This window comes from Sturnira hondurensis, unplaced genomic scaffold (genome assembly GCF_014824575.4).
Source record: "Sturnira hondurensis isolate 20B ecotype Veracruz unplaced genomic scaffold, ASM1482457v3 Scaffold0022908, whole genome shotgun sequence".
NCBI classification, from domain to species: domain Eukaryota; kingdom Metazoa; phylum Chordata; class Mammalia; order Chiroptera; family Phyllostomidae; genus Sturnira; species Sturnira hondurensis.
In genome coordinates, this window is record NW_028095539.1 from 6,674,270 (window position 1) to 6,700,616 (window position 26,347).

The window sequence follows — 26,347 nt, forward strand, 5'->3', positions numbered from 1 at the left end:
GACGAACCCCCTGCGGGGACCACCTGGGACCCACCGTACCTTGACCCCGTCCAGCACCGCCTTGATGACCCCCTTCACCGACGTCACCACCTCTTTGTCTTCGGAGTTCACGCCCTCCAGCATCACCTGGTCGGACCAGCGGATGAGGTTGGCCAGACTCTGGTACACTCGGCTGTAGCAGGACGCGAGCGCGGAGCTGAGGGAGGAGGAGACGTAACAGGTGTCTGAGGCGTGAGGTCATCGGGCACACCCGCGTGGCACAGAACCCGCTTCCCACACACAGGCCACGCAGCCCTGTGACAACCGAGCTCTCCCTCCTGGTCCCACCCCTGTCCACCCACTGACAGTTTTGGGAGTGTTACATTCTAGTCTGCTGGATACACTTTTCCATTTCTCCAACTATAATGCCTAAAAATTCCATCTTGGTCATGAACACATTTTTTCAAACTCCACTTCCTCTGCTCGATGGTGACAACGCCCCCAGGGAGAGCCGGTCCTGGGCCTGGTCAGAGCACCCAGGTTTGGGGTCACACTGAAACTCGGGGCGGACGTGTCCCACAGGGCCGTGTGATCCGAACAGGCAGGACCGTCGCAGAAGCGGCCGTCGACCGCGAGCCCAGAGAGATCTGTCCTTTACTAGAAACATGTCCGTTGCGCGTGGTCTGGGTGGCCAGCCCACACCGCCAGGCTCTGACGCAGCACAGCCTCAGCCCTGGGCGGCGCCGGGGGCGCGGGACAAAGGGCACCGCAGGGAAGGTGAACCTGAGGTGAGGCCGCCGCACGCAGGACCGAAGTCCCTGGGCTTCCGGCAGCCTCGACCGCTGCGGAGGGGAGGCCAGAGGAAACAACTTCCATGTCCCCCCAACACTTTAAATAGCTAAAGGTAATCTCCCTAAGAATTATGAAGAGGATTATTTTTCCACTTTAAATGTTACATATTACAGTAGGAAGGCAGAAATATAGAAAATCTGTGGCCTGCTCCTTCCTTTTCTCTGAAAATTTCAAAAAAAGAAGGTAGATATTTAGGAGCCAAAAATATAATTTTGAGGGGAAAAAAATATTGTCAGACATGGTTAAGGTTCTGGAAACAAAAAGCCATTTACAACATGACCCCGAATTCCGAACCAGAGAAGGAGCAAGGCAGTTTTCCAGGCGGTCTCAACTCCCACGCACTAGCCCCGTGTTCTGGGCACGGTCCAGCAGAAGGGGGGTGGGCGGCAGGTCACAGACCCCCAGCCCCTTCGAAACAGGTTCACGGAGGAGCCCGAGAAAGCCGGGGCGGGCTGACAGGACAGGTGAACGACACAGGAGGGCACTGCGAACGAGCGAGGAGTGTTGGAGTCGGACCAGCCCTCTTAGGGAGGGGGACTGGGAGGGTGAGACCGGACGTGTGGTGGCTCCGGGCTGGCCTCCGGTGACGTCACCCCAAGGGAGGCACTTCTGGCAGCCCTGCCCCCCCCCTCCCCGGCGGGCCAGGTGAGGCCTCTGCCTCCCATCGGGGCCACTGTGCTCTGCAGAGGCCAGCAGGGCACCGACCACTCCAGAAAGCACCGACAGTGAGCAGATGAATGGGGAGGGGACAGTGCGATGTAACAATTTCTGTCCCTCTGGAGTGGTTCCATTTCCCAGGCAGCACCTGCAGACCGGGGAGCTGTGCCCACCCCCACACTTCGTTGGGAAGCAGACCACCTCTCTGCGTGAAGGGCTGGGGCATCAAGGAGGGACGTGCCGCCTGGGGACCGGCTGCCGGCCCGTCTCTGGAGCGGCGTAGAGCCCTCTCCACTGCTGGCAGGCACGTCCCGCTCAAAGGCCTCGGGCACCCCTCTGTGCAGGGTGCCCTACTGTGCAGGCGACCCTCTGCCCTCTGCTCACACCCCGCAGCCAGCTGCCTGTTCAAGGGCAGTCCGGAACTGTCCTGGAACCGTGGGGACACAGGGAAGAGCCGGGCCACAGAAGAGGCTCTAGCAGAGGCCCAGAAAACTCCTCCCAGCCTACAAACTGCGTGCATGCGTGTGCTGGGAGGAAGGAGGTGGAGGCAGAGTCTAAGAGGAACACCCAAGGAAGCATTTCGGCCATCCCAGCGAGAGCAACAAAAACACTGATTCTCTGGAAGATTTCAGCAGGAACCCTCGTAAGTGGCGGTAGCCGAAGGGCCGCCAGGAAAACGCAGACTGCTGCCCCCCACGGCCATGGCTGTGGCCGGGCGCCCCTCTTTCCCGCTAGGGAGCTCCTGCCGACATGAAGCAAGCTGTGGTCTGTTCAATAATCACAGAACCTGCCCAGGGACCAAAGCACCCCGACCACCACCACGTTCCTTTCACTGGGGCCCTCCCACGGGGCCAGGGCCGGCTCACTGTCAGAGGGCAGAGCGCCAGTGTGGAGACCTCGGCACAAAGCACGGCATGGGCACCGCAGGGACCCCTTCCTCAGAAGCTTTCCCTCGTGCAGCAGCAGGCACGGAAGAGGGGCACGGGTCCAGGGCAAAGCCATGTGGCCACTTCACCCTCCCCACCAGCTGGTGCAGTGAGCTTCCGGCCGGAGAACCGTGATCGCCAGGGGCTGGCAGACACTGCGGGATGGCAGCCTGGGGCACAGAGCTTCTTGGAACTGAAGACGTTGTTTGCTGTGTCTCCAAGAAGGACAAACCCTGCACTTCGTGGCCAGTCGCGAACGCAGGTCCCGAAGGCACGGCCTCCTGGGGCCCTGTGGGCCCTGCACCGTTCTCTCGGGGAGCTGACTCGGGGGCGTGTCTGGGGAACAAGTTCCAGGAGGGGAGTGCAGCCGTCAGGCACCGGGCAGCCTGGCGGGCAAAGCTCCCACCAGCCTCCCATGGAAGATTCCATTGCACACCGCCTCTCTGTCTGCACTTCACAGTAAACGCGGGGCCCAGCTGCCGGTTCCCTCCGAGAGGGAAAACACACTCCAGTGATAAGGGTGCTGCCCCGCAGAAGCTTCCTGGGGCTGCTGATGCGACCCCACGCCGGCGTCCGGGAGCCTGGACCTGCTGGGGAGGCCCTGGCCTAACACAGCCAACGTCTCACGGGTTGGCGTGCTAACGAGGCTCTTCGCCACCTCCTTCGTCCCAGTTATCTAAGAGTTGAGCCCTGTCAGCAGGCTACATGCCGACAGGGTTCAATGTCATCCCAAGCTATGGCTAGCCTAGGGTACCAGGAGAAGTGTGTTCAAGTCCATGCGAACATGGCCATCGAGCTAATGCAAGGAAGTGACCGCAGCTTTACGCTGAGGCTGCGTCCTGGTGGAGGCAGAGAGCTTCCTCGGTGTGAGGTCTCCTGGGTAACGGCGACCTCAGCCTTGGGAGAGCGTCACGTGATGTCCATGGCAGAGAGGGCTCCTTTCTCCCCGGACCCTCTCCCTTCTTCCCAGAAGCCTGGAGTTTGAAGGAGCCCCAAACCCAGATGCCCTGAGGTCTCCCCCACTCGGACAGAGCCGAGGCCCCGGGAGCAGCTCACCTGTGCTGAACTCGAGGGTCGCTCTGCACCAGAGGCAGGATGGCCTCCAGCACTTTGCTGGCAGACCCTGGGAGCATCTCCAGCACCTTCTTGTCGATGGCCATCTTGTCCACGATGGTCTTAAAGTAGCGCAAGGCGCTGACCACCTCCTTCTCTTTTTCTTCCAGCCAGCTCAGGTTCTGAAAGGAAATGTTAAGCATAAGGAGGGAGGAGAGAGATTTAAGGGAGCTATTTTTTAAAAATTTCCTGTAAATTATCTTGAGATGGATGCGAATGGAAAAAAGCCTTCGTGCTGCAGCAGCCGAACCCGAGCTGTTTTCTGAGGACGGCCACCAGGACACAGAGGCTGGACGAGCAGGACGCGGGACGGGCTGTTCAGCTGCGCAGAGACCGAGGGGGCTGGGGTCCCCACTGCCACAGTGAGCTACCACCACCAATCTGCTTAGGCGTCACGAGGACTCCCTTGCCAAAGGCTGTAGGAGGTGTAGGGATGACAGTGACGTCCCACAGCACATGTCTACCCAGCGAACCGAATTCAGAGACCCGGGCCTCTCCAAGACCCCGGGGCATGGAGACCGGCCAGAGGCCCTGCGCTCACGGCCAGCTCTCCCAGACTCCTCCCCAGACTCCCACGTTCAACCCAAAGACGCAGCCCTTCTCGCAGATGTGAGCATGGCCATGGACCGGGAGACCCGAGGTCAGAAGTGGCGGATGCTCGGGGGTGAAAGGTGAAGAGGCCACAGCAGAAGGCCGTGATGGGGTCATACAGCCCCATGCTGAGGTCACGCTGACCAGCGAGTGCTGATGGGTCTGAGGCCCGCTGCTCCTGCTCTTGTCCTGCTCTTGCTCCTGAGGAAAGACGGCCTTGGAGCAAAGGAGAACACAGAGCCCCGCCTTCCTGGGAGGTGGACTCCCAGGACCAAGGTCCCTCCTGGTCGGTGGGCACCTGAGTCTGATCAGTAGGGCCACCCCCTTGGGTCCCTCTCTCTAGACTGGGCCTGATGCCAACGACCCAGGTTCCTGCTGGCTAGCAGGGACAGGGACATCCAGGGTAGCCTAGGAAGCAGATATATCCCCAAACAGAGACGACCAGCAGGACCAATAACAATGATGAGTGGGGTGTGCGAGGAGAGCACCACCTGCAGGGCTCTCTGAGGTCCAGGGAACAGGGAAATGGAAGCCGCTGTGGGCAATGGAATAATTTCCAGAAAAAGTTGCTTTCAATAACAACCTATAAACAGCTAAGTAAATAAAATATAATAAAAAGTGATTATGAATTCAAACACTAGCTCTTTTCTTCTAAAATGATGGAGAATATCATTTTAAATTAAAACATTCTACAGTGGAGGCATTTATTCCACGGGAATATCAAAAGAAAAATATATAAATGGGGTGAAGCAGTAAATAGCGCCTTTGGTCAGATGACTTTCTCAGGCCTGATTTAATTTCTCTCCATGGGTGCACCCCTAAGACGTGCTGGAGTTTCCCACGGGGAGTGCCTCCCACCCGGGCCCCCTCTTCTGTGCTCGCATGACTGACAGGCTTGCTGGCTGACGGCCGGGCTCCCAGAGCCTGCGCACTGTTTCTGCACCTCATGGACAAGAGCCCCGGCTCCTCCATCACCCACCTGGGGCCGGGAGGGGCCTGACGTCACACTTGCGACCACAGCACAGCCATCTCAGCATACCAGCCCATGTGAGAGGCCAGCGATGATGAAAGCAGGGAGCAAGGGGCTGACCCAGAAACAGGAGCCACGCAAAAGGACAAGGCCCTTCAGAGCAAATGGAATCTCCACGTCCTTTGGAGAGAGACCACACGAGCCCCCGAGGAGCCAGGCCACCCCAGGCTCCTGCTGAAGAAGTGATAGCTCAGCAGAGCGGGTCTCCCCCACAGACCGTCCCGCAAACCCCACACCCAGAGTCTGAGGCCCCTGAGCACTGTGCGCTGCCCCCGCCCACTGCGGCTTCCTGCAGGTGCAGCCGGGAGTTGGTCGGAGAGTTTAAGCAGGACTCCAGATCGAGCGCTGCCCAGGAGCAGGGCCCGAGCCCTCGGCGGTGCAGATGCTGCCCAGCGCCCAGCCTCTGCCAGGCAGATGCCCCTCCTGCTGCGGGAGCACGTACCACCACCGCCCAGCGAGCCTGGGAAGCCCATGAGGGCAGCTGTGCCTGGAGGGCTGAGGTCACCACTGGGCTTGGGGACCAGTGGGCTTCAGGTGCCTCATGTGCACGAGGGGGAGGACAATTCCTGCCCTGGGGACCGAAAGAGGTAGACGTGGGGACTGAATGAGAATGCACACGGAAGCATTTTGTACCCTTTAAGGGAAAAACAGATTTTGATGGAAAAACTTGGCCAGAGCCCCAACTCGCTGTATATTGGGAAGAAAAAGAGCTTTTGCGTGTGGTTAAGGTGAGGAGTGAAGAAGACAGCACGTGAAATCACCCAGGACAGGGCCTGGGTGCAGAGAGACCGCCAGGCCGCTGCAGAGGACCTGGAGCCCGTACATCTGTCCCCTGAGCTGTAGTTCCCCACGCATTTACACAGGAAAAGCCATGGACATAAAATTAGGGGAAAATGACAACATACATGGGAAATATTCTCTACTCACTGAGGGCACTAAGAAGCAATAGATAATCAATGATGCTTGTAAAGGACAGACTTGTAAGATTTCTCTGACGGAGTCTTCCAAGCTCACATGCGGGCGGCTCTCCCGGCCTCTGCCCCACATTACACGACAAGCCCCCGCTCACGGTCTCACGCAGGTGACCTGGGGCAGAGCACAGCAACTGGGCCCTTCCTACAGGGCGGTGGCAATCGAAAGCCAGGCAACATTCCTCCCTCGGGAAAGACCACGCCCGCGGCTCCCTGCTACAGGACAGGGCTGACACTGGAGCAGGCGGCTCTTTGTTGGGGAGGGGAGGGCTGTGGGTGTTCGCCAGCACGCCCGGCCCCGACCCGCCAGATCCAGCCGCTTCTGCTTTGCCTTCCCAGTTGTGACAGCCCAACGTGTCTCCGAACACTGCCCGAGGCCCCCTGGAGTTTATGGGAACCCCCTTAAGTACGGGACATGTTAGCACCTAATCTTCCCCCATGACCTCTCTTAGCACAACGAGGGGGGTTCTGAGAGCTGAGTGACTGAAACAGCTTCTCATCAGAGTTCACCGCAGACCGCGGGTGTCAGCAACACGTTTCACTCTGGGCCGCCCGGACCAGCGCTGGGACCTACAGTCCTCCTGGGTGGGGGCACGAGCTGGGCTCCGCGGTGCAGACCCGGACTGCTGCTCCACACCCCCTCCAGTCAGGGACTCGGATCAGTCTGCCGGACACTGAGCATCGCGTGCTCACTCCTCTGCCTCCTGTTGTTAGCGGATGGGGCGGGAAAAGTGATTCTCCAACCAAAGACTCAGGTTTCAAACCGTGGTTTCCTCCACTTTTAGCCAGGGCTGTGAAAGCAAACTCGGGCCTGCAGAATGCAAGGGCAGTCCCTCGAGTGACCATGGCTGCCCGTAACAGCAGCATGACACGCGGGCTTCGGGTGACCGCCGGGGGTGGAGTCTGCTCGTCCGTGTGGCTTGCTTTTATTTCATGTTGCTAAGTCCAATGTGCTTCTACATTTGGTTGCGTGTGAGGTTAACGTCTAGATGTGGAACCGCTCAAAGATAAACTTGCCTTTCACAGAGAGGAAGTGCAGCACCGCAAGGGCTTCCCCTTGGATGTCAGGTCGCCTGGCTCGAACCTCAGCTCCACGCCTCTTTCTCTGCATGACTTTGGCCAAACTGCTGTCGCTACAGTGCCATCGGCCCCCACCCCCCAGTGGGGGTGACACAGGAGGCCAAGCGCAAGGTGCCTGGCGTGGGCTAAGGGGGGCCCAACGGAGGCTGGTGGCCCCGAGTGGCCCTGGCCCTGCACTGCAGATGCCCTTCCCTGTCTCAGCACTCAGCTCATCTCTGGGACTCGAGGAAGGAACAGCTGACCTTGACGAGGAGACCCCCTCACTGCCCCCAGAACCCACTGGGCCCAAGCAGCACACCCAGCCAGCCCAGGGAGGGCCCCAGGCTTTCCCCATGGAGTGCTGCGCTCTCGCCAGAGACCCCGGGGGCTTGGACAAACCTACTTTTGACCCAAGGCCCCTTGGACTGTTTCTGGAACAATTAAGCCCACAGTTGCCACCCAAATGAACACGATGGTGCTGTAATAGGTTTTTCCGTCCCCAAAACCACAGGCCAGGGTTCTGCAGTAGAAGGCAAGGCAAACCCAATGTTCTTAACATCACACTGACCTTCTGCCTTTGAGACCTGGAAGCCCCAGCACTGGTGGACATAAATTCTACTGCCTGCTGCTCCAGATCCAAGGGGAGAGGGTAGCCCTCTGGTAGGAATCTGTCTGTTGCCTCCTGGAAGAGAGGAAACCTGGATTCCTACAGAGCTTGAAATGGCCCCTTTTAGGCTGAAGAAAGGGGTTGATGAAAATCAACAGCTATTTCAACATGTCTGGCTTGCCTGGCCCTGTGGAGGTTACTGGGGCTTGAGGATATCGCTGGCTGAGTTTCACGGACCGCGCATGCCCCCAAGCACGGACGCGCTGGGTGCAACAAACTGCCCTGTGCGCATGCGCGCGCCTGGACACTGCGGGGCTTTCTGGGCAGGGAGGCAGTGCCCGGGGCGTGGGCATGACGTGCTGAGCTGGTTTAAGTGCCCAGAAGATGGCACATCTACAAAAGGAGAACTGCTCTAGCCAACTGAGCTTGACTCTGATTAACAGGAGAAATGCTCACCTCCCTACAGGTTCGTACCTCCCAGGAGCACTGGAGGCCCCGCCTGGCCCCGGGAACACTACGGAACAGGTGTCTGCACTGAGAGCTCAGTCCCCAGGGAAGGAACTTTAAAAAAGCACAAACTCCCATTGCTTGAAGCCAGAGGACACCTAGAAAGAGTCTGCTTACCTTGTTTACCGGCTTCTCCAGAATTTTCATAGACACGTCTGCTGGTTTTCCCTTCTTGGATGGAGTTCTCTTGATCTTGGGCGAGTGGAATTTGTCCATGAGCTTCATGGTGAAGGAGGAGAGATGGGAACGCTGAGAGTCTGAAAACAAAGAGGGTGTTGGCTGTGAGAGGCAGGGTGGGAACCTCAGGGGCCTTTCGTGGGAAGGAGCATCGTCCCAACACAAACCACCCCCAGCTGTTCAGAGTTACAAGAAAAGGATGTATGGATTCCTTAAAACATGACTGCAGGCTTCATTTTTTGCAGTTTCTGTCTCTAGGACAGGTTGGTTGTTCCGAATGGTGGCTGTCAAAGTCAGTCGAAATAAGTATGGAAAAAACCAGCTAATACCCCCACGTGTCCTTATAGAGTTTGTATGGCGATCTACCCAGAGTCCAAGGGAGCAGGCCCAGCAGAAGGACCAGCAAAGCAGAACCATAGACATGCAGGTGGCAGGGACTCGGGAGCAAGGCCTTTCGAACGAGCCTCTCCCCCGACTTTTTGGTGTAGGAATTGTGACAGGTGACCCCAGCAAGGCCTCGGAGTCGGCAGTGGAGACTGAAATAGAACTAAGGTGTTCAGCCCTCTGGGACACGGTGAGAGGTGGGGCGGTTTCTCCTGAGGTCAGGCACAGCTCTCAGCAAGTCCTCCTTCTTGTGAGGACACAAACACACCTGGTAAGATTGCTTCAGACCCTGGAAAGCACTACAATAAAAGGCGAAATGAAGGAAGGCTGCTCAGTGGATTTTTTTTTTATTTTAAACTGATTCGTTGAGATATAAATCACATACACAGTTGACTCACTTAAAGCGGAGTTCAACATTTTTTTTAGAGTAATTCACTGGGTTGTACAACCATCATCAGATTTTAGAACATTTTTTTAAAGTTTTTCACGCCTTTAAAAAAAAGATTTTATTTATTTATCTTTAGAGGGGAAGGGAATGAGAGGGGGAGAGAATACCAATGTATGGTTGCCTCTCGTGTGTCCCCTGCCAGGAACTGGCCTGCAATCCAGGCATGTGCCCTGACTGGGAATCGAACTGCGGTTGTTTGGTTTGCAGGCCCGCACTCACTCCACTGAGCTACTCCAGCATTTTGTTCCCTACCAAACTGTGCCCTGGCCAAGGTAGCTCAGTTGGTTGGGCGTCGTCCTGCAGACCAAAAGGTCATAGGTTCGAGTCCCAGTCAGGGCACAGGCCTGAGTTGCGGGTTTGGCCCTCCACTAGGGCAGGAGGCAGCCGGCTGACGTCTCTCTCTCACATCAGTGTTCCTCTCCCTCTCCCTCCCTTCCCCTCTTTTTGGGATCAATAAAAGGAAAAAGAAATCTAAGCCCCCTAACTCTGTAGCAGCCCCTCTCCACCCCCTCACCCCCGTCAGTTTAGGCAACCACTGGTCTACTTTCTATCTCCATGGGTTTTCTACCCCGGACATTCCAAATAGATGAGAGTGCACAGTACGGGGGCTTTTGTGACTGGCTGCTTTCGCATGTCTGGCTTGACTGGCCCTTATTTGCCGCAGTCACTCCTGGGATTCAGAATAGGTAAACTGAGGCAGAGTGATTTCTCCAGCTCCCCTCTGCCCTGCCTCTTCTGCTTCCTACCCAAGCAGGGTAAGGCTCCCGTACAGTTTATACTTCCTTCTTTATGCTTCAAAATGCCACGCCTGGTCTCATCACTCACGTGGTGGTTAAGAGGCGAGCCTGCATGCACACTGGGTTAAAGCGTTCCAGACGCCTCTCTAAGCCTTAGGCTTCCCCGTCTGGGAAACGGCACTGATCACATCGTTCCTGAGATGACTGAGTGGCGCAGTCCAACGGGGCTGCCCGTGGACAGTGCAGTCGGGCACTTCCCCGAGCATAGGCACCGGCGCCTGCTCAGTACAGGGAGCTAACCTAACCAACCCCGGGGTTTGGGGGGGAGCAGGGCGGACGGGACGCTGAACCCGTGTCAGGCTACCCGCTGCCTGGGCCCAAGGGACCGAGGGCCTCGCAGATGCCTCGTCCTCCTCCTGTGGCACTGCCCAGCGTTCCCATCAGCTCTCGTCTGTTCCTCTGCTTCCTTCTCTGGTGCTTCCTTCCCCGCTGCCACCATCGTTACCCCCACCCCTCCTTTTGGTACTGGCCTCAGCAGCACACCCCTGAGGTCACAGCACACCCCTCTCCAGGCAGGTTCCCATGTCAGATGGGATGTCAGAGCCATGTAGTAATCCGGGACTTCCACCCTGGCAAGTAAGACCGAAAGCAGGATGAAAAGAACAGACACAAATGGGGAAGTCTAGGCAGGACACACAGTTCCTCTGTTCCTCTTTGGTGGTCAAAGATGTCCCGAGACACAGCCAGGCCGGCGAGCCGACTTCCGCCCCCTGCAGCCTGCCATCCCGGGTTGCTACACAGGCAGGCACTCGGCTGAGGGGCTGGCCAGATTCCCGCCTCTGCCATCATGACCAGGGTGCAACCAGGGTAAGCAAGCAAGGTGCGGGGGCCCGAAAACACCTCTCAGGCCCCTGCGAGTGCAGGACTGGTCCTGGTCACGACCGCGGGCCCACCGAATCCAGAAGTGTGACACAGCACTCTCTCTGCTCTGCCGGCTACAGCCCGAGATGCTGCCTGGAGCCCAGCTGGGGCTCAACACCAGCATTTGAAGAAAGTGCTGGATCTACTGACAAATCTCTCCTCGGAGCGCGTCAACGCCTCACAGCAGCCAGCTACAGCACATGGCGAGATACACCACACGGAGGAAGCAGCTTCTCTGTCACGACAACCAACCTCAACTCTGGAAATTGAGGACAGCACTAACTAGGACAGATATTGACTTGGAGGCTACTTGTCACCTTTTCCTCGAAGCAATGGGTTAGCAACACAGGTTACAGGTGACTTGCAAGGTCACTGGAACGAAAGATGCACCGAGTGCTGATAAAGGACAGCAATGACCAGTGACAGCAGCGTGGCAGGAAGCCATGGGAGGCAGCTCTCTTGGGGAAACACACACATACGTTTCTTCTAGGGAAAGTGTGGCTGCACAGTTTCTGTTGAAAAGGCCAGAGTGCCACCGAGAGCTGGCACATTCTGGGGCAGCCACCACAGGCTGCGAGTCCAGACGCGCAGCTGGACATGCCCTTCCCGACCGGAGGGAAGGGGGACGGCCCGGAGGACAGGCATGAAGCTCACAGAGTGATGTCAACAAAACACTCCCCCACCACCACCCCAAAGCCAGCCAAGTTCTTCCCAAGTAGCCGGCCAGGTGTCAGTATTTCATCCTCACATTTTCAACGGGCTCCTGGCCGGCCCGACAACCATCGCTGCCTGCGGGTGACAAATGCACACAACAGCTGGCCTTTCAAACGTCACTGGGAGCAGCAGCTGGGGTCCCAACTTAGCAGTGGTTTATGTCGGGGCCTGACTTCACCCGGGGTGGGAGGAGTCTGTAAATATCAACCACACGAGACACCGAGACACCAGGGTCGGGGGACCCCACTTCGGGGCAGTGCCCATGGTGACGAGCCCGCAGCTGTCCGTCCCAGCGTTCTGGACGCGGAACCTTGGCACAACTGGGGAAGAGTCCTCCCGTCCGGTCCCATCCGCCTGATCCACACCCCCCGGGGGCAGCTTGAGGACATTAAGAAGAACTTTTTTTTAACAGACAGATTTTGGGTTTTACTTGCCCAGAATTTTAGAGACAGAATTTTACAGAATTTCGGAAGGGGGAGCCGAGAGCAGGGCTGATGGCTCACGGGCACAGCGGGCGGCAGAGCCGGGCAACCTGAGCTCAGCCACGTCCCCGGAAAGACTGGTCACCCCTGAGCTGAAGCCCCTCCTCTGCAGAACAGGCGTCACTCAGGACCTGACGCGGACTGACCTCCGTCCTGTGCGTGAAGCAGCTGGCCAAGGGCCTGACAGGCAGCAGACGCTCAACAATGACGCCATTACTGGTATTTGACAGGACTGCCAGGCAGCTGCCAACACTTAATAAGGCGAAAGCTAAAAATAGCCCCAGCCTAGTAGAATGGAAAGCGACCTGATGTCTCATTTTTTCCCACTTCCACATTACAAGGTCCTGTCTTCCTCAATACAGAGCTATTCATGTTAAAATAGCAGAAAAATAGCAGTTGGGAGTTTTGCAACACCAAAGGCTCTCCTGACATGAAAATCTGTCCACATTATTCATTTAGTGCAGAAAGTCGACCGATAACCGCGGCGCCGCCGTGGGTGCGGATGGAAACAGTAAGTGTATCTTCTTTTTTTCGGCAACAAAAGTAAAATGACCTCATTTTAAAAATTCAAGCACCGCAAAAAACACACAACACAGCAAGCGACAATCTCCCGTAATTCCATCTACGGCAGAGCTGCAGTTTTCTCCCTTGCCATCACCTGCAGCGGGCCTTCTCCCACACGAGTACGGGGGTGGCTGAGTAACGTCCTGCTGGAAGGCAGGCCACGCCGCACGCAGCCGGCCCCGATGCACAGTCCCCACCTGCCCTCCACATGGGCCGCGCTGGTGCGCACCCGCAGGCTTGCCCCGTGGGGCGCTGGTACGATGAGCCAGATGCCTGGAAACGGGGCTGCCGGGGCGAAGGCACAAGCCCGGTAAGATCCCGTCCAGCTGCCATGAGCGGGATGCAGGCAGGTGGGGACTGTGCGCAGAGTGAGGCTCGGGGTGGAGGCCACAGAGGCGGAGTGCAAAGACGAGGCTGGGCCTCCGAGGCCCTGCCACCTATGGAAGACGCCAGGCTTCACCTTGGATTTGAGGTCGACCTGATAGAGAGCCGCCATTTTTGTTTTACTTGCACAACTGGTAAGAATTTGAAGGATTCACAACGGAACAGGTATTTCACCAACAACGATAGCCACGCAGCCAATGGACAGGTGACAAGGCACTCAACCCCACTGTCATCAGGAAGTAATGAATTAGAACCGCAAGATGACACCACTACCTGCACACGAGGATGGACACAAAGAAGGGACAGGAAGTGCCAAGCGTGGGCGCGGGCAGGGGGCAACAGGCACTCCCCCCTCCGCTGCGGAGGGGGTGAGCCAGGCGACAGCCGCGCACACGCCCCCTCGTGGCCCAGGGCACGGCCTGGCCAATGCCCACTCGAGCACGTCCTGAGGTGCGCACCAGGGAGTCAAGCAGCAGCAGCCAAGGCCCGTGGACAGGGGAGGCCGGCCCGGGGCGCCTCACACAGGGAAGCCCACACAGCGTGACAAGGGACAGTCAACACCCACACACTGTATGAATGACTCTCCCAAGTGCAGAAAGGGGACAGGCACAAAACGTGGATCTTGTATGACTCCGGTTACATGACTAGAGCACGGGCAAAGCCATCACTGGTTTTAGGGATCAAGGCACACTGAGGGTGGGTGGGGACGGTGGGGCAGGGGACACGTGGGAGTGGGCTGTGGTCTGTTTGTGGTTGGACTCAGCCACCCTGGTGGGCCCACGTGTGACAAGGCTGCAGGCTGACCACGCACCAGGTGTACTTTTCTGATACACGGTTTACATGAATACAAGCTGCAGGCACTAGACACAGAGGTCTATGGTTCTCTACAGAAGAGCTCACACGACTTTTACATGGGCCAGATTACAGATCAGTTACAATTTCAGGAAATCCTGTTCGGTGAAATGAACAAATGGATTTAACCACGAATCGTCCAGAACGAGTATCTTCCCGAAGAACTCTGCACAGAATGTCTTGGGAAGAATCTGGGGACGTCTCAGGAAGCTTTTGTTACATCCTCGTAAAAATAATAAAAAGCTGACATAAATGCAGATATTATGATCTTAAATCTCCAGTAAATAGATGCTTTCTAACATTGCTTGCAGAATTCAAAGAACTCACTGTGAATACAACTGTATCCTATGATTTCTCTTATTTTACCCAAGACTAAATCAATGCACCTCTGCACCTATTCACGAGGTCAGTCTAAGAATAAAAGGCAGCATCCGTTTGTTCAATGACTATTCAACCACCTCATCCGGGCCAGGCCCCGAATCAGTCCCAAGGAACAGCCTCGACAGACAGCATGGGTCCCCGGACCAGGCAGCTGGGAGGACAGGTCTGCATGAAGGACACCGATGGAGGCTGGAGCTGTGCCTCTCGGGGCTGTCAGCATGCAGATGCCACGGGACACCGAGACACGAGATGAGAACACCAGGGACAGGTGCAGATGGAGAAGAGGCCCAGGCCACTTCATTGCCGAGTGGTCTCTTTCTACACACAAGTTTGTGGAGATTCTAACAGGCAGCTCGAACGCCAGTCCAAAACTGTCTCCTGACACTCCCTCCCCAAACCTGCTGTCCCCACATCTCTGTAAACAGGAAATTTCACCCAGCCCACAGCTCAGGCCAAACCCCTGACTCCACTCTTCTACAGCCCCCCCACCCCGCCCAGCCCTCAGCAAGCTCCGCCAGTGCCACCTTAGCCCTGCATTCCGAGTCACACCACTGTCGCCCTGGCCAGACCCCTCCTCATTTCTCTCAAGGGCCCCGGCAGTCGTTTTAGAGCTGGTCTCCTGCTCCTCAATTTTCTACCGTCTTCTCAATGCAACCACCGCAGCAATCCTTACAAAAGGTAAGTCCTGTCCCGCTGTCCCGCTGCTCGGAAGCCTCCGGTGGCTCCGTTCTCGCTCCGGAGGAAGCAATGCCCTCCAAAGGTCATGGCCCGCAGGACCTGCACCCTGGCTGTGCCACCCCGACCCCACCCGCACCCCCGCCAGCCCCACCCACCCACACCCCTTTGGAGTTAAGCCCATCCACAGGAAACCTGTTCTCTGCTGTCGCCACGCATCGCCTGACGAGTGCCAAGCGGCCAGCATTGGATGGCAAGTTTAGTCCGATCCTGGGACCTGCTCATTAGGATGCGGCTCTGACGGCGGCCGCACCCTCCAAGCAGGGCTTTATCAGAAGTCAAGGTAGCGTTTTGGCTCTTCTCTCACTGTCTTTTCTCTCCCGCTTTCAGGGTTCAGAGCAGAGAAGGGGGCTCTACTTACTGACCCCTTGGGGCTCTGATGGCGAGCAAAGCTCACTTGTCCTGGAATCGGGCACTTAGCCCGATGACCGGCACAGGAAGGACACACACTCTGGAGCCCACCAGCGAGCACGCAGACTAAGAACCGACGAAGAAACTCGGTAACGCCTGGCAACTACCACCCACCCCCCACCCCGGGGGCAGCATTGGGTGCGCTGTGGGCGGGTGGTTTACTCGGGCTTTTACTGTGATTCTCTCAGGAGTGCCAACACAGTTTTTCTGCAACACCATCATTTCAACACGTGACTAGACAAAAACCAGTGAGAAATCTCACTCATCTTTTCCCCTTGCAGTACGTCTTCAAACGCTCATGTGCACCCCCCACGTCCAGCAGGAGACTCGCCCATTTCCAGCCCCTGCAGCTCCAGGCCTGGCCCTCAGCTTCCCTGCTGGGGAGGGGTAGGGCTTTAGACTGCACCTTGCGCTGTGCCGCCATGGTCTTGGAGGCTGCTTTGCCTCTCCCCAAAAGGGCAGACGGTGCATGGCTGTGGCGAAGCAGGGGCACCCACTGACCCTCAGGCTGGGTGCAAGGGCCCAGGACCATGTCCCACAGGGAGTTGCTGCAGGGTCTCGCTCTCACTGACACCTGGACGATGGACTGCGTGGCCAACACCGGACAAGGTCAGGAGGCGGAGCGCAGAGCAAGCAGTGATTCAACAGAAAACACTTCTGACAACCACAGCTCCCAACAGAGCAAACTGATTCTCTTCGGTGGCAGGGGCCATGGACATGCATGGGGGCCTGACATACTGTCCTACTGTGATGAAATGCAGGCCAAAGGAGCGGTGCTGGCCTCCACGTGTGGCCCAGCACAGCCCCGAGATCCGACGCCCACTCCTCCCCCACCTCCGGTACAACCGAGACCCTCAGCAGGCGTGCGTGGGCAGGCTGCTCCCGGGCCTGGTTCCCTCCCGGCCGCAGTGAGCAGTGACCAGCACGCCACGTCAAGTCACTCAGCACAGCGCCGGCACACACAGCACGTGTCATCTGTCACTACACCAGTGTTCCTGAGATGACTGCTCTCTCTTCGAGTGGACAGTTTTTATTTCACACACTATAAAAACAGAGAAGATAGCCCAGAGTGGGTGTTCTTATGATCTGAGCACTTTTCTACGTGTTACACTTTAGTAAAAAAGTTTTATTAAAAACAAAACAAAAGAGCAGAACAGAGATGAGGAGAGAAGCTGGATTCTTGGTGCCATCGTCTGGGATGCTGGAGAGAGCTGTACCTGAAGCTCACATGCCTCTCAACTTCCAGCGGCATCAAAAAAGGGGGGGTGGAGAATCCAACAACTGAAGTATCTCACAGGATTTAAACAGAAACCACAGCCTCCAGCAAATACACTCCGACTCACACAGTGAGCTTGGGGCTGCCCTGCTGGGAAGCGCCGCCGCTGGACAGGGCTCTGACTGCACCCACCCAGGGCTTCCCCCCGGCTTCCTGCTGTGAAACACCCACCTAATCGCAGACAGACGTCCGCCAGGAGAGGAGAAGGAGCCTCTGGGGTGCGCAGCTGCTCCCCGGGGCGCCCAATTGAGTGGCTTGATCTGTGGCTCCTGTTTTTAAACATCCCGTTAGAAGCCGGACCCTGGGCAGGGGGTTCACCCGTCACCCCCGATCCTCACACTGACACTGGAAGGGAAGGACTCTTATTAACATGTGACAGACGAGGAAACCAAGTCACAGTCCCCCCCACCCCACGCATGTCACACGCATGTCACTGACAAGACGGTCGTAGCCCTAACACAGCCGTGAACCACTGGAGGGCTGCCTGTCCCCAGGGTGGCCCACCCCCAAGCAGGCACTGCTTCTCCACCACGGTCTGGAACCAACCCAGGGTCGAGCCCACAGACCCCGGCGATTGAAGCAGCTCCGCAGCTGGGTTCCCAGCCACGAGAAGGGGTGCGGGGCAGTGACAGTGCATCCTGAGCCCATGTGCCAACACGGTGGGCAGAGAGCGAGCAGGTCTGGAGCGCAGCCCGTCACTCGGGATCCCAGCTGCAACAGGAAGCAAGCCGGCCCCGACCTTTGTCCTTTAGGTGGGGCCGTTTGGAGAAGCCTCTTCCCTCAGAGGACCTTGCGTGTCAGGACGGGTGCCAGGTCAGCATTCAAACCACGCTCCTGGGGGGCCGCAGCGCATATCCCTCGGCATCGTGTCAGCAGCAAAGCAGCCTGTGTCGGGGCCAAGACGCCTGTTCACTGGGGGCCAGGCAGCAGGGAGGCGGGCGCCGGCGCAGGGGGCGGGAGGCTGGGTGGACAGTAACTCTGCAGTCTCAGCTGCGTGCGGCTCTGCACGGAGACCCCGGGAACCCAGAACTTGTCTGGCCGCCCTCTGGGCTTCCAGAGGAAAACAACATTTTCATTTGTCAGTGAGCACATGCTCATTTATTTATTTCTGTCCCAGGCAACAGGGAAAGGAGCTGGGAGAGTGAAGAAAGTGAAGGGACAAGGGTCACCTGCAGTCCTGTCCCTTCCCTATCACCTCAGGGAAACGGCGTCAGACGAGGCAGAGCAGGCCCCGTGTGGCGTGTGCACTCGCCCAGTCACTCCTTCTAGCATTTGGGAGGGCTGGGCTCTCAAAGAGGGGCCGGCCCCTCCCTCCGAGGAGCCCCCACTGTCTGCGTGGCGAGAGCCGGGAGGGAGGCGCGCGCAGCCAGGGCTCATGGCCTCCCGGCGGGGGGGGGGGGGGGCGAGGCGCCAGTGCTCTGGGGCCCGGGGTCCTCGTGTGAAAGCCCAGACTGCCCCTGAGGAGGGTGGAAGAGGTGGGCACACAGGGACAGCTCCAGGCTTTGGGCATTTCACGTGGGGACCAGTGAGAGGCAGCAAACGGGCTGGCGGGGAAATCTCTGTGGACACCGAGGGATCTGGAAATGACCACTTACGCAAGGGCGCACATCTGGGCTCTCGGGCATGGGAAGGGGTGGAGGAGAGATGGCCCGTTCTCTCACCCAATCAGAGGCTGCACAGTTTTCTCTGGAACAGAACGAGTGAGGGTCTTCTTGGCTGCCCCCTGATGAGCGTTTCTTCGTGGACCCTGTCCCCCTGCACCTGTCTCTCAAACGTGCCCACAGCCTGGGGTTCTGCTCCGGCAAGAACATCTACTATACGACATCACATGTGACAGTTCGGACAGGCACGGGGGAAGAACCCCACTCTGCTCTCCACGTTCAGAATCAAGTGCTGGCCAATCGCCATCTCTCCAAGGTAATGGATGGTCAAGGTGGCCCCAGCTGCCTGCTCAGAGGCCACCTGCGGCCAGGTGCCCAGTGAGTGGTGGGGCGCTGGGCTTCCCTGTAGTGAGAGAGCTGGAAAGGATGCCTGCTGAGTCTTCTTACAGAGGAAGCCGGGTCCTGGGAACGGACTCACCCCAGCCTAGGACTCAGGCCTCCTGAACGAAGCCAGGCCAGGGCTCCTTCCTCAGTCAAGGCCGAAAAAGTGCCAGCCCAGCCTTGCAGTTGCCATTCCTCCTCCTCAGGAGACACTGGCAGCGCAGTAAGTGAAAACGCAGAGAGGCCCAGAAAAAGGACAGCCTACTCCTGTGCTGGGGACACCCTCCTCTTTGCTGGCAAATTCCTTCCAGCCACCAGTATCTAACCACCCACCCGAGGCTCCCAGGGCCCTTGAAATTCTGGGACTAAAATCTCAAGCCATGACGGTTTAGGCAAAGCCTAAAATCTCCTTGGCCCAGAGCCTGAAGTCCAATGCGTGTACAGTGAGATGTCCGGGTGCCCGTGCCCACGACACCGCATGAGGCACTGAGCCACACGGGGAGCAGACGGCAGTGGCCATCCAGCAAATGCCAGGGCCGTTTCCGGCACAGTGAGTGCCCAGCACCGCCCCAGGCATTTTCTAGGCCTCTCTCATGGAAGACTCCCGGCGACCCTCCAGGGTGGGAAAACTGAAGCTGGAGAGTAAGTGGCAGACCCTAAATTTGAACCCAGTGAGGCCTCGCGCAGCAGCCGTGCAGTCTCCTGAGACTCGGCAGAGGGAGCCGGTGGCTCAAATAAAGCAGAAGACGGGTTCACAGAAAGGAGGGCCCACGGCCTCTTCCGTCCCTGCAGGGATTTTCTCACTCCCTCCAGGCCGGGCTTCCACTCCGAGCACACCAGCGCCTCCCAGGTGCAGGGCCCTGTGCTCGGCTGCATCCCCGCCCCCGCTTCCGACCCAGGTGACACATCTTATTTAGCGTAGGCCTCCTCTTCCTCTGTTTAAAGCCAGAGCCAGCAAACGTGCCATTTATTAGATGTGTTCACAACTTTGATCACCAGGGAAGCAAGTCACCACAAGAGCAGAAGAAAAGACTGTGAGGCCAGCACTGCTTGTAAAAGAGACTCACACTCCTCTGGAGAAGCTTAGGCTTGGGCCGCCTCACTCCCAGCCACGCGGCCATCAAGGCCTCCAGGCCATGCTGGTGCTGGGCCTGGGACCGCTGCCGCTGCCCCGGCCTAGTCTGCACGCCGGCTCTCTCAACTTGACAGGGGGCATTATGAACGCGACCAAAGCACTGCTTTTACACAGCCCCAAAGCAACGAATCACGGAAAGACACACACTTCAGCGAGGCTGCCGTTGCCAAAGTCTGGCCACAGCATCGGGGGGAGGTTCTCTGAAGTCCAAAGGGCCTCCTGGTCTCTCGGAGTTCGTACCTTCACAGCCTGTGATTAGTGACGGAGTGGTCTCACGCAGGTTTTAAAAGACAGCTCTTCAGTGGCCGGCGCTCAAGACTCCATCTCCTGGACCTTGGACTCAGCCAAGCCGCATCCCTCTAATTCCTTGCAAATTCTCTCCTCTTCAGAACTCCCCACCTCCACCCCACCCCAGGGACTGCCTTCAGGGAAAACCCAGGGGCTTTATTCACGGGTCCCTGGAGCAGAAAGCGGTGTGCACTTCTCGAGCGGGAACCGCGTTTCCCCTGCTCTCCCTCAGCAGTTGCATCCCCAAGTCCCTGGAATCGCAGTTCTGTCTGGAGGACCCAGCAGTCCCTCCCGCACGAGCAGCCCTGCCTCTGGCCCGAAGTGTCCCTGTGGGAGCGCCGGGCAGAGAGAAGGAGCAGGGACCCGCCCTCCCCAAGCCAGCTGTGTGGAGTCAGAACGCATGTTCCCAGGGAGACGACACTGAAAACACAACGGGCAGCCCTGGGCTGCCCACTCATGAGCGCAACTTGGCAGAGCTCCTTCCACCCACCAGACGCTGGGCGTTGGGACCCACAGAGGGTCCGTGGCTGAAGGGGATGGAGGGTCCGCCCTCAAGTGGTTTATAGCTACCAGGGAGGACCATACACTCAGGGCTCCAACACTCAGCAGAGGGTTCGCTTCCTGAGAGGTCCAGGAAGTTTCCGAAGAAGCCCTGGAGCTGCGAGCTGAGCCAGCCTCGCAGGAGCCCCGACCCGAACCGTGCACAGGGTGGGGCCGACCTTGGGGAGCAGCGGCCTTCCGCGCCCCCTGCTAGCACTCACTGCAGCCGCAGCCCACCAGCAGGTCCCCGGGTCTACTGTGTGGTTCAACAAGAAGCAGGACAGAGGTACCAGAGGGCGCTGCAGGCCGGGGGGCTAGCTACTGTCTAGGGAACTTTGGTTACAACCAACTTGAATTGCTGGAGAGCCTTCTCCCTGGAGATGTGGGGTAGAGAAACCCCCACTAGGACAAGGAGGAGCTGCTACGGCCAGGGGTCCGGTGGGGGACATCAAGTGTTCACCTGAAGTCACCAGGCAGTGTCCTGCCCTGAGTCAAAACTCAGGGTCACCTGTCAACAGGTGGGTCACTTCTAAGGTGGAGGCCGCCACTGGCTTTCACACGTGTTTGGACTACAAACCGTGGTAAGAAACGCGTTTCTACTACAATCAAGTACATGAAGTCCATCAAAAATCTAAGGGAGTTAAATTCGATTTCACTTTTCAGCCTACGGAATTGATTTTATGGCCCAACAGTATGCTGCTCCTCCCCCGAGCAACAGTGACGAGAGGGGGAAGGCTGTGCTGTGGACAGTGACCCACAAGACCAGAGCTGGTCAGCACACTGGTCCCCAGCCCAACTCGGACCACGCAATCAGGGCTTTTTTTTTGGGGGGGGGGGTGCCAGGAACCTGGGCTTTAACTGGTTCTCCACATGACCAGGGCGCGCTGTTTCAGAAGACGGGGAAGAGGGGGGCACAGGGAAGCAGCACACTCGTTAAGAAGATAGGGCGGGCCCTGACGGTGTGGCTCAGTCTGTTGGCGTGCAGTCCAATGACAGAGGTTACATGCGTGACCCCCGGTCTGGGCATGTAAGGGAGGCAACCAATCGACATTTCTCTCTCTCCCTTGCTCTCTCAAAGCAATGGAAAAACGTCCTCGGGTGAGGATTAAAATAGATAGGCAGATAAGCAGGAAGACGGGGAGGGGCTGACTGCAAGCCCAGCAGAACCCACTGCGCACACAGGGGCAGGCAGGTGACTCGGACAGACAGCAGAGGGAGTTCTCGTCTGCGGTCAGAACACTGCTGACCGGGCGGGCGGCTTGCGAACGCTGGGTCCACACCGGGCGCATTGGCACAGCCCCGGCTGGAGCTTGGCGGGCTGCGGTGAGTGCCAGCGCCAGATTCCAACTAACCAGACACCCACACAAGGAAATGTGGCCGGACCAGGCCTCGTCTTGTACAAGGCTCAGAGTACAAGTAAGCTAATAAATATTTCCTAAAGACCTACTGTGTGCAGAGTGCCGGTGATCATATTGCACTCAGAACCAGTGGACCGACGCAATCAATCACTACTCTCCCTTCTGACTCAGGCTGTGCTTGCTTACGTTTGGCTGCACATGTGTTTAGCATCTAATTTGTGCTGGAAAAAATGTGAGTTTTGCCCTCAAGCAATTGTTCTAAGGTAGCGACTCTACCCCAAGAGGGGCAGTAGCAGGGTGTCTAGTGTGAGCAAACATACACAAGACAACTGTGCACACTCATGTTTGCAATCGGAAGAAAGCAAACCTGGACAAAATACTTAGAGGTGAACAGGCAAGGGGCTGAGGGGTTAGTATACGAAGTTAGGGGTGGGTGAGGTGCCGCCACGCTGCCTGGCCTAGGGGCCCGCCACCTCTGGTCAGGAGCAGGCCCCGAGGCCGGAGGTCCGTCCATATTTCATGCTGACCCCACCCCGCGAATTAACTGCACTTTAAAGTGCCTAACCGCACTTTATACCGAAGAGGAAAACTTTGAATTTCTAGCCAGGAAAGCAAAACCAGCTGGGGAGGCAAGGAATCTGCTGAGGGCCTGGGGCCTCCAGCACGGCCCCTCCGCCCCTGGGACGTGAGCAGGATGTCGTCCCACACGGTCTGAACGGGGACGGGGGCCAGCAGGCCGAGTCTGACGGCCGACCAAGAATTTCTGAGAGCCACCAAGCGACTGCGGAGAAACACCGAGACCTCATTTTCTCCTAGGAGGCGGACCCCTCGGGCACTCACCACGACTGAGACCCCCTAAGAGTTTTCACGTGTTCTGCCAGGCACCGTGTCCTCAGAGCTAAAGGTGGCTTGCCAATCCACAGCTTCCAAAAAGCTGGTGGGCAGGTTTAGCGGATGAAACCCGTAAACGGGTCTGCACCCTGCAGGAAGCCGAGCACAGACAGTGTCTAAGGCCACCTTTCGACGCGGTTGTGGTTCCAACTCTACAAACTGAAGCACCACCACAGAGCAGTATATTTAGTTGCTCTATAACAGCATTTTTGTATTTGTGGTGGAGGTTGAGAGCAGTGTTTCCAAATTTTCATCAGAACAAAAAGAGCCGCACAGAACCGGGCATCCTGACGCTGGGGAACACCCTGGGCTTCACACAGGGCTTCGCCACCCCCTGCACCCTAACACTGGCTGGGGGTGAGGGGTCAGAGCCGACTGGAGAGGGGGCAAGGGCGCGGATCTGCAGTGCGGCCGCAGACAGCCTCCTCAGCCCGTCTGGAGCACTGTGTGCCTATAAAACGCAGACCTCTCGCCCAAAGGAGTTGGCCTGGTAAAGCTGGGCTCACACCTCTGCACCAGTGAACGGGTCTGGGGCCAGTCCCCCGAGGCGCGGGCCCCCGCTGTGGGCCTCTGCCCCAGGCACAAAGTCATCTAGAGCTCCACACCCGGCTCAGGAATCGACAGTTTTCCTGCATGACGTCCCCTTCTGGGGCTGTAGCTACACACGGCACACAGGCCCGTGCACCTCTGCAGGCTCGGGCGGGCGGGCGGGCGCTCGGAGAAGGACTGACAGTTCGATGCTGTCCCGCCGAGCGCATGCAAATGCCCCGGACTGCTCGACTCAGGATGGCCCCCACCGGGCCCCAGACTGAAGTGTCATGGAAGAGGCTGTCCCGTCCCCTCAGTCCTCTCCAGAAAAAATAGACCCCTGTGCAGAAGGATGACTGTCAGAGGTGACGTGGCACACGGCACCACTTCCTGAGCCCAATCTCGGTGCCTGGGCTGCAGCAGCGCGTCCGGCAGACCCGGCACCAACACTTACGAGGAGCAGGGCAGGAGGACCCCGAGCCCAGCGTTACAAGGGGAATGGCCACTGCAAGGCGGGGCCAACGCCCCCCCCCACATCTGGGAAGGGTGGTGACTGACTGAACCTAGGTCTGGATATCCCCAGAGTCATACTAAGACCAGGGTTCAAGTGCAAGTAGTTCACGAGGGAGGAGCAGGAAATGCTGGTGGAGTGGGCAGTAAGACAGGGAAGAGGAGGCAGCGGAGACGGGTGTGCTTTCAAGTCATCTTCCACTGTGGGCAAACGGCACTTAGCCCTGCGGGAAACTGATGGAAACTGAAGCCCAAAGACTGACTGCCGTTGGCCAGGTTTCCATGCTCTTTCTGGAGGATGCTGGGGCGTGGGCACAGGAAAGAGCACTGCCATCAGGGTCGCGGTGAACAGGGAGACCAGACAGAAGGTCAGCATGGCAGCCCAAGGAAGTGGCCAGGGCCAGGAGGGCCCTCGGGGGCCAGGAAGGCCCACGGGGACCAGGAGCGCCCATGGGGGCCAGGAGACAGGCGCTGCTGGACTGCGGGGCCGGCAGCTCCCGAGGCTGCTGGGAAGCGGGCTTTCCAGTGGGGGTGCAGCACAGGGCTCTCCCGTACCTTTGTCCCCTGCTACGAGGGTCCATCAGAAACCTAAACCTGACACCCAGGGGGTGAGAAGCCCCCTGAGGCCACCCCCCCACTCACCAGAGTCGCTGTGCTGGAGGCCCCGGGGCTCAGACACAATGAGCCCCCCCCCAGCATGCCTTGGGGAAACTGCCACAGGGCCACATCCATGTGTGCAGGCACGGCCGCCCTGTCCCCACGCTGGCAGAGGGCACAGAAATATGAGACAGCGGCGGTCACTTGCCCACATCCCTCATCCCCCAGTTCCACAGCACGGTCTCCCCAAACCAGCCCCCTGTGCGCCGAGTGCTTACTGGGCCAGCCCTGACTGGCAGGCGCTATTTTAGTGGCCATTTCGCCGATGGAGAGAAACTAAGGCTCGGAGGAAAGGACGAGGCCCCAAGTTCCCAGCAACTGGGAATCAGCCTGAACGCAGACTGCGCACATGGGCTACAGCTCACTCTGGGCTACAGCTCACCCTCTTCACCGTGACACCACAATGTCCTCCTTGAGAGCCGCCGGGGCTGTGCTTCTCGGAGCGGGAGGAGCGGGAAGGTGGTGCTGGCTGACGGGCACCACCAGAACCAAGGGTGAGGAGGGATGGGGAGTGTGAGCAGGAAGTGCCCGTGGGGACTTCCTTCTGCCCAGACTCCACTGCTCCTGCTCCACACCCGGCTGCCCACGGGGGTCCTACCTCTCACCCAGAGGAAGGAGCAGGGCTGGGAGTGGCAGAGCGACGGGCCCCAGGGGTCTGTCGGCCTCAGAGCCTTCCATGTGGCCTGCACAGCACCTGCGTGGGCTCCCCTGCAGGCGGCGGCCCAGCTGCAGTGGACACAGCACGAGAGCCGAGCTGAGGTCTCCGAGACGACCCAGAGACTCCAGGGACGCAGGCGGAATCTTCCTCTTTAACTGTGATCTTCCTCCGAAATGCACTGCACTTTGAAAAATGAGGTGTTTGCACACAAAGCAGAGAGGCAAGGTGTCAGAAATCAAATGTTATCGTACGCACTGAGGAAAGAGACAGATTATGTATGTCCAATTAAACTATGCACAGAACACCAACTGGAAGTTCTCTAGAAGCAAAATCTTCTGAAAGAGGAACATAACATCTTTCCTCCTGAAACTATTTCAGCGACTTTATGCTCACAAGTCTTGAATGTTATTCTAGGCACAAAGTCAACCCCAAGTGACATTTTTAGCAGTCCACTCTGCTTCACGAGGTATACACAGGAAATGCAAAAGCAAAAACAAAAGCCAAAACGCTCTACCCTGAGAGGAAGAACACAACTGAACCACCATAACCTTAAAAACAGAACTAAAATTAGCTTCCCCGCTACGCCCCAGGGTCCTAACAGCATCTGCCAAAGAGCCTTTCCTGTCCACTCTGTCCGAGTGGCCGGGAGGGCAGGGGAAAGGGGCCTGGCCAGACAGCAAACTAGCGCCCCCATGCGGCAGGGCTTGAAGTTCGCGCTCTGCTGCAGAAGAGTGTGGGTCCGCGCCAACCCAGACTCCCTCCTCGGTCAGAGTTACATCACGGTACTGGACCCCTTTGAGCAGAAGCAGAGTTCAGAGTTCACACCCTGGGCACAGCTTAGTTAAAATCCACACCTAACTGTTAACATAACACACCCACAGCTGCTTCTACTCAGAAGCATGGTCAAAGCGAACCCCAGAACTAATGTGTGAAGTTTCAAAGCAGTCCTTCCCTCAATGGCAGGCGTCTATTTAGACAGCACGGAAATGTCACCAGCAGGACAGTGTGAAAGAGAACAGAATTGGAAGCTTGGAACACAAGA

At 57.9% G+C, this 26,347-nt stretch overlaps 1 protein-coding gene across 5 annotated transcripts in view; it reads right to left on the minus strand.

Moving 5' to 3' along the window:
• RAPGEF1 (Rap guanine nucleotide exchange factor 1) overlaps positions 1-26,347 on the minus strand; it is a 111,297-nt gene that overhangs the window by 46,990 nt on the left and 37,960 nt on the right. For 4 of the 5 annotated variants that reach the window (XM_037036364.1, XM_037036363.1, XM_037036368.1 and 1 more), the window contains exons 2-5: positions 8,410-8,549; positions 7,747-7,860; positions 3,471-3,649; positions 40-196 (exon numbers count right to left, since the gene is read on the minus strand). In XM_037036364.1, the coding sequence (XP_036892259.1) occupies positions 40-196; positions 3,471-3,649; positions 7,747-7,860; positions 8,410-8,549 (590 nt within the window). The remainder of the gene's footprint in view (positions 1-39; positions 197-3,470; positions 3,650-7,746; positions 7,861-8,409; positions 8,550-26,347) is intronic. The other variant, XM_037036367.1, reaches the window with a different exon arrangement.